This window comes from Poecilia latipinna, unplaced genomic scaffold (genome assembly GCF_001443285.1).
Source record: "Poecilia latipinna isolate Pla-1442-1.1 unplaced genomic scaffold, P_latipinna-1.0 Scaffold3819, whole genome shotgun sequence".
In the NCBI taxonomy this organism is placed as follows: domain Eukaryota; kingdom Metazoa; phylum Chordata; class Actinopteri; order Cyprinodontiformes; family Poeciliidae; genus Poecilia; species Poecilia latipinna.
The window spans coordinates 10,857-19,080 of record NW_015116435.1 but is presented as its reverse complement, the minus strand read 5'-3'; the positions used below and the strand labels follow the sequence as shown (position 1 = coordinate 19,080).

Here is an 8,224-nt window from a genome sequence, read left to right as displayed (position 1 = left end):
TTCCTGGAAATTAAACAATTTCCTGGAAAACTGTGAAAATTATTTCTGGAAATCAGAGACATTTACTGTAGTTCATCTTTGACAGTGTCAGGATTTCTGGCTCAAACCCTGACTAAGGTGAAACTATCAACTTCCTCTCTTGGTTTTCTTATGTTGCTGCAACACCATGAAAAGACTACATCTCTCTAGCAGATTATAGAATTACTTTTCTTTGTGTTTGCGTCTTAAGGCTTTCCTTCATTATGTTTGGTTACATTACGTCAGATTTTGACCCGGATTGTTGATGTTTCTGTGTAAAGTGATTGTGTGACCGTTAGTGACTTTGTGAGATTGTCATGGTACTTTAACCCTCTAGCTAGCTGTTAGCCTTCCACTTCTCTGCACTTTGTCATCTTCCTACAGCAGATAAGGTGAATATTTCTGATAAGAATCCAAACTAGTCCTTGAACAGGAGTCCACCTTCCAGAATATTTATTCTCTATCAGCAGCAACTTTTGTGTTTCTATCTGCGGAGTGGAAATGTGGAAAAAGCGTCAGTGTGGAAACACAGGAATGCCCAAACGTCACCATCTCATGGCCAATGATGAATCCACCAACGTGACGAAACAACCGTTTTGAGACAGAGGAACTGGACAAGATTACAAGAAATTTCCACTTCTTCCTATTGCATTTCAGAAACCCTGTTGGGGTTTTATACTGCAATCTGTGTAAAATCTCTTATTGGCCAGGTCACATTGGAAAAGAGGCTTTTAATCTCACTAAGTTATTTTTCATGTTTAAATAAAAGATGCACACACATATATATTATAATTATTTTTTTTTTGGTTATTTTAGATTATAGCTTTATTTCTTTTACTGGTTTTATATTTTTTGACCATATTTGAAGCAAACTAATAAAATAAACCAACATAAACAGCCCTTCCTTATTACGAGTAATGGGTTGATTTTTACTGCTCATGTGGCTATTATATATGATATTAATATATATATATATATTATATATGATATATTATATTTCATATCTTTACAAACAACCAATTCTGTCTTTAAAGGGGCGGTAACATGTATTTTCCAGGCACATAGTGCCATTTTACCGCACAATTAAGTAACTACAGGATGGGCCTTAAGTTTCCATCTTTAAGAGAATGTAAAATGTATATTTCTGTTATATTTCAGATACCCAAGAAGATCCGTTTGACAAAAGAGCAAAGAACTGAAATTATACTGATTGCTGGATCGGGAAGCAGTCGCATGGTTGCACGAAACTTTAACAGGAAACATGGAACGAGCATCACACACACACACACGACACTGTGGCTAAACTTATTTGTAAGTTTCAGAAAACTGGAAATGGAGTCCCACAAGAATAAAAACGGTTGTCCACTATAAGATGTTTATATTTACGCATGGAAACTTATGGCCCACCCTCTATATCACCCTCAGTTATAAATTATGTCAAACATGAAATAAAAGAAATCCAAGGTTTCCCCAAGTAAACCTGTTCAGCCTGGTGGTCATTCATCCAGCGGCCCGTCGTGCTTTTGAGTTAAAAAATGTTTAGTTGACAGGAAATTTGAAAATATCACTTGATTATGTGTTATTGAAAGATTGGAAGATTAATACCTGAATACCAACTATAAAGTCTTACAAAATGCAAACATTTTAAAGAGAATTAAAAAAATAAGCAATGCTAAGCCTGGTGGGGGTACAAGTAAAGCCTGGAGGCCCGCCAGGCTTATGATATACTGGGGGAATCCCTGAAATCTAACTTTGGAGGTGCTGAATGGGAGAGGGGCTGATCTGTGAGAGAAAAAACATAACATGATATTAAGCTAAAAACATCTGCTTTACGTAGCCCTTTCCCCCCTTTAACGTAAATTGAGAATTGTCTTTCAGCTGACTGGATGCCGCAAACAACAAATGGGGGAGGGGTGATGCTCCATGTTTCGATCAACCTCATCATGCGTACTACATGGCAGATCACGCCTTAAAGCTTTGATCCTCATTAAAATCTTGACGGCTCTTTGCTGGTCTGCACATGTCCAGACAGTCAGATTTCACCTGAATCTTGCAGTTGGCCTCCACCACCTGCAGCTTGGTCTGGACCAGCTCCCTCTCCAGCTCTCTGATCTGGGCCTTCAGAGACTCCTTCTCCTGGTCCTTCCCGTTCCCGTCTTCCTGTCGGGGGCTTACGTCGGACTCCCGCCCGCCCGGTTCGGCCTCCACATGCACTGGTGTGTCAGCGCTGTGGCCTGTGGGGATCGATTCTGCAACGTGTCGACACTGGGAACAAGCCGCTATTGTGCTCTAGAAGATGACAATTAGAAAGAAAAAAGATTGTACAACTAACAAAAAAAAAAGTATGAGTGCAACATAAAAATAACATAAGAAGCAGACATCTGCAGCAAGAGTGGAGCACTCACCTTGAGTGCATCCAACTCTTCTCTGTGGGCGGCTTCCTGTCTCTCCAGACGCGACGTCAGCTGAGAGCAGATCTGAGAGACAGATCGACTTCATCAAACGAAACCTCCTCCAATCACACCTACATGCATCTGTGAGAACGCTGAAGGACACTGATTGCACAAACGGTGCCATCAATTGCCGGTACCTGTTTGTAGTCGGAGATGATACCGGACGATCTTTTAATCTCCTGCTCAGCCCTCTCCAGCTCTCTCCGAAACACTTCCTTCAGCTACACACAAAAAAAGATTTACATATATTTATATATATATTTTTTTACTTTTCTTTCTTACAACAGCCCGCAAACAAAAAAAACTCCTATCACCATGGCAGCTTCTTCCTCTTTGCCTCTTTTCTCGTCTTCAGTTGCCTGCAGTCGATGTTGGATCTTAAGGAGCTCTTTGGTTAGCTCGTCTACTCTGTCTTCTGCCTGGAAAACATGAAAATACACTCAGATCCTCGCCATTACATGCTTGTTTCATTATATTGGTGATGCCTTGTAAAAGCATCCCCCTTTGCTTTTTCACATTTTGTAGGTATTCCCCTTCGATATGCAGTTTGACGCGGCACACACGTGGAAGAAGGTGCTCTTTGTTTGTACCCTAACCCAAAATGTCATGGTACAAACACAGCATCAAAACACACCATGCCGAGAAAGGAAACATGGTGAGAAGATTGATGAAGCTCAATACAGGAAAAGTTTTGTAAGAAAACCCCGTTTTCTATAAGCTGATCCATCTTGTAAAAACAAAACACACGGAAAGCTGCGGCTGTACCTTGACAAACCCTCAAACTTTTGACTGCTGCTGTGAATACGGCCGGGCTGCATTTTAGATAGCTGGGATGTGATATAAATGAGGTCCTGAAATGCAAAACCTTTGCCTTTCTCAGTTTGACCTCTTAGTAGTACCTCGTCTAGAGAGTTCCTCAAAGCAACCTTGCTGGTGATTAGTCTGTGCGCCAAGCTATCGTTTTCCTGCTCCAGGCGAAGGCTGGCCTGCTGGAGCTGACGGTTTTCTTTCTGCAAAGTGCAGGGGAAAAAAAAGCATTGGGTTTCTGCAGCTGAAGAGAGAAAATCAAATCATTTCAGAAAAAGAAAGAGGAAGACAGGAGTCGATTCTGACCAAGTATTTGTCCACAGGGTCATCGTCCATGATCTGAAGACGACTTTCCCCGAGTTTCACTTTCTTTGTGGGGACCTTGGAAGAAGAAGAAGAAAAAAACGACACGTCTTGTTAATGTGGAAAACCTGACACGTTTGGATGAAATGGAGAAATCCATCTCTCCCATAAAGAGATATGTAGGATGAGCTTGACAAATCAAGAACAGGCCTCAGAACGAGATCCAAACAAGGATAAATCATAGATAAGATAAAGCTGAGTACATGGGGGACGCGGTAATCTACAGCGCATCTGGGGAATTATGGGGGATGGAAGGGGCTTAAGGCAAAGCATGAAATGGATTTTCGTGTCTTAAATACCTAAAAACGACGAATCCAAGATCTTTTCAGGGTGTCGCGAATCAGAAATCTGACTTGTGGAGGAATTGTGTTTGGTGTTGGGCTTTATGCTTTGTCATGCCAGTCAGCGACGGCTCACGTGAGGAATGCAGAGAGACAAAGTAAACTGAAGGGCTCTGCATAAATGTGATCTTTCCTGTTCAAAATGAAACAGTGGGTCAGAGGCATTGCCTTTCATCTAAAGCGAAACAACAGCTTCAAAACAGAAAAGCATGACTTTGTTTAGGAACTTGAGAGCTAAAAAAGATCTGTACTTAAACAAAGGGAGTAACTTATCTTAACTCTTATAATCAGCAGTAAAAGCAGATAAGTAAAAAAAAAAAATAAAAAAATTAGCGTGTTACATATGAAAATTTCTCCAAAGACGCTGAAGCAGAGAAAGCTACTGTAAGTTTATTTGTTCTTATGTTTGATTTAAACATAATGTGGATGGGTTTTATCAAACTGTTAGACTGGTTTGCATATCAAAAACTCAAGATGCAAAATAAGTAGAAGTGCTTGGATCAGAGGTCCTCACTGATCAACCTCAGCAGTTTTGAGGATCTCAAAATGGGAGATGCAAACCCAGAAAGAAATGGAGGAAGATCCAAAAGGATCGAAAGAAAAAATGCAAGATTTTCAGCCAATGGTTGGTCAGAGAGGATCTGGAATGATCAGGTTCCTCACTTACCTGTGAGTACAGCAACAAACAGTTGTAAAGCCAAGCTATCATTGGCAAAAATCCCCCCAAAAATGATGTTGCTGTAAAAACACATGGTGACGAGCTTCCAGTGCATATTAGGAACTGGAACACAAAGAGAGGATGCACCTTTATCTGGACTCATGAAAGCAAAATGTTTCCTTTGGCATCTGGAGAGAGCAGACGGTTTGTAAGACTGTGAAGCACGGCGGCTCACGTATGATGGCATGGGGATTTTTTTTTCCCAATGTTGTGGAATAATGTCTATTTTTCACATACCAGGAATGATTGAATCAGACAGAGTCGATCATTTTACTTAAAGAAGATGCCAAGTTGCCTTTTAGGACAATGCAGTGAAGCAGGTGTCACAACAAAACGAGACCAACAAACCTGGCGGTAAAAGCGTAAAATACAAGTGGTCATGTAATTTAATATTAGTTTAATGATTCACAGGAAAGCTTAATCTACCAATATTTTTCAGTTTATGCAGTAAACGCTTGAGCTGGTCAAGAAAACAACGTTTCTGTTGGTACATTTAATCCAAACAGATGTTCCCAAACGCAATTGTGTGTATAAAAATAGAGACACTACAAAAGTCTAATTAAAGCCACCATTGTTATCGTGAACACGTTTGAAGGACTTTATTATGTTTCGGTGATGTAATCCTCAAGCCTGTGATGTGAAAAATGCAGATGTTGGACTGAGAAAAATATCAATAAATACTTGATATTAAATGACTCAAACTGGCATCAGAGATGGAAATCTTGATTGGAGTCAGTGTAGAAAGTGATCAACTCGAGGCAAAAGGAAAACCCAGGGAGAGTAAAAATATTTCACTAAATTAAAATATTTAAAACCTGCAAGAGATGAAAAACCTGTCCTGTTAACCAAAGTGCATTTTCATGCATTAACACCACAATAAAAACATTCCAGAGGGAATGAATCTTACATTGAACGTAGGCCCTGTGTCAGCGACCAGACAGGCGAGGATCTCCTCTTCACTCATCTGCTCTATAGCGCTGGCGTCGTAGGCCGTCACCATGGACACCTCCTGCATCATCGCGCCCGGATTTCCGAAACAGACCCCAACAGTCACAGCGCTTATATGTGAAGCCCAAGATTCAAAACCAGAAAAGCCAAGAACGTCCACCTGCAGCAGCAGGAGAGTGACTGGAGAGGTGTGAAGCAAGTTCAAAACGATTCTGACCCCGCCGCTTTAACTCGCTCTGAAGACACAGCCGTCCACACACACACACACACACAAAAGATCTTAAAAGGCCAGAGGTGAGGTTGAAGTTCACGACTCCCGGAAGGAAAGAAACTTTGTTTGCAGTCTAAAGGTGAGAAATCTTCCCACAGCAACACCAGACAGGTGAAGTGTGTGTCACAGTGTGTGTGGGCAGCACCAGGTTCAGCAGGGATTATATACGACCTGAGAGTGTGAAAGGAAAGACAGCCTTGGACACGCCCACGGTTGTGTTTACATTTCTTATCTCACCTGTCCTCTTCTCTGACGCACAAATCCAGCTGTTTACGACCTGCAAGTGTCCATTTAGCCGAGTTAAATGGTTTAAAAATCATTTATATAGGTTTAAAGAGGAAACAGTTTTTTGTTGTTGTTTTTCACATGCACTTTGTTTTTTTTACCCCCTTATTTTATTCACACTCTGACACGATGCCGCGTGAACCTGCTAGACTTGTCGAGTCAAACCTGCCATGCGTGTAAGAAGTAAATGATGTGGCATCTGTGATATTTTTCCCGGGGGGTGTTGGTGCAGTAGCTCTATTATAGTCATGGGCCGAGCGACCAGACCGGAGAGCAAACAGGCCCAGCAGGTAGGGCGACGCATACCGACGCAGAACAACAGGGAAGTCTCTGCCACGCCACCTGTACGCACCCCAACACTTTCATCCTGCATGCTGCAAAGTCCCACCTTAACGCGAGTTTCTCTTTAATTTCTCCATTTGACTGTGAAGTCTGTCGTTTTGTCATTTCTCTCCAGGACAAAGCCACTGTTACTCCCCCCAAAGTCTCACTTCTCTTATTGATTTTCACTTCTGTGTTTGAGTTTACTGTTTTATTTTTTGTTCTTTTTTCACATGTTTATACCTTTGTGGTCAATTTGTGTATATAAATATTTCTCCACTGAAGCTGTGACTTCAACACATTGTGTCTTGCCCCCTCTGAGTCACAGTAGGAAAAGATGCACACACAAAAGGAAAAAAAAGCCAAGGGAGACATATAAACATTTATTTTCTCCTCAAAATAATAATAATAATAATAGTAATGGTAATAAAAAGGTGTGAAGAGGTGATGGGTTTTCTCACTCTAACAGGGTGAACCAAAAGATAACTCAATACCGCTGAAAAGAAATCAGAGAAATCTGAAAATAAGAGCAAACTGATGAACAAAAGCTCAGAGCTTCATCTGCCAGAGAAAAGAATGACATTGTGCTGAATCATGGAAATACAAAAGCGCATTTGAAACGGCAAATTGAAAAGCTCTGCGTTGACAACGTGATGCAACAGGAGGCCGGCGCCTTAAAGAAAAACAAAACAAACAAAAAAAAACGCTTTCATTCACATGGAAATTTTTCCACATTTGTATTTTGTTGAGGTTTTGTGGAGCAGTCCAACGCGAGTATTTTACAAAGAAAAATGCTTATATGCACTCATTCCCCTTTACTCTGCTACCCTGAAGTAAAATCTTCTGAATTCAGGAAGTGTGGAAGAAACCCCAACAGTGAAACATGGTGGTGACAGCATCATGCTGAGGTGGTGCCTGCTCAGGAAATGAATGGTGCTAAACACGAGGCGACCCTGGAAGAAAAACGTTTTAAAAGCTGCGCAACACTCGAAACTGGAGAAGATGTTTCACCTTCCACCTGGATAAAGACACAGCCAGAGCTAAATGAACGGTTTGGATCAAAGAATAATTGTGTGTTAGAATGACCTAGTCAAAGCCTGAACCTAAATCAAACTGATAATCTTTGGGGGTGCGGATGTGGACTTATGTTATCCACCTAGTTTGACAGAATTTAAGTTATTTTGTAATAAAAAAATAAAAGGGGGGGGGGGGAACCCAAAAAAGTTTGGAAGAATAAAACTGATTGAAATTTTCTTTAAGACAAAAATGGGAGTGACTGCGGGGGCTTATGAAAAATGCATGTGACATTTCTCACGTTTTTAATAGTAAAACCTTTGTTTGCTTTTTCTTTCTTTCGCTTTTTCGCTCTGCTTTGTGTTGGTCTACGGCACAAAACCCCGAAACTGACAGGAAAGTTGTGACAAAATGTGAAGATGTTAACGGACCATGAATACTTGTGCAAATCACTTGTTTGTGACTAAATAACGTTTCTTAAATAGACGTCTTGGCAGCGGTATATTTGTTTATCTGAGCACAAAATTGTTTATCATAATTTTTTTTCCATCTCTAAATATAAATTTTCTGTTCCTACTTACAGTACCGCAATTTTTCTGACAGGAAAAAACAAAACAAAAAAAAAAAAAAAAAAAAAAAGGAAAAAAAAAGAAAAAAAAAATAAAAAGGGAGGAAAAAAAACAAA

The 8,224-nt window shown here is 40.5% G+C and overlaps 1 protein-coding gene across 1 annotated transcript in view; it reads right to left on the bottom strand.

Moving 5' to 3' along the window:
• The window catches only part of LOC106941716 (rab GTPase-activating protein 1-like, isoform 10), a 12,154-nt gene extending 3,945 nt beyond the window's left edge, over positions 1-8,209 (bottom strand). The window contains exons 1-7 of the mRNA XM_015024813.1: positions 5,608-8,209; positions 3,585-3,659; positions 3,371-3,481; positions 2,786-2,890; positions 2,609-2,692; positions 2,424-2,495; positions 2,062-2,307 (exon numbers count right to left, since the gene is read on the bottom strand). Of these exons, the coding sequence (XP_014880299.1) occupies positions 2,062-2,307; positions 2,424-2,495; positions 2,609-2,692; positions 2,786-2,890; positions 3,371-3,481; positions 3,585-3,659; positions 5,608-5,718 (804 nt within the window). The 5' untranslated portion in view covers positions 5,719-8,209. The remainder of the gene's footprint in view (positions 1-2,061; positions 2,308-2,423; positions 2,496-2,608; positions 2,693-2,785; positions 2,891-3,370; positions 3,482-3,584; positions 3,660-5,607) is intronic.
• Positions 8,210-8,224: the final 15 nt, after the last annotated feature.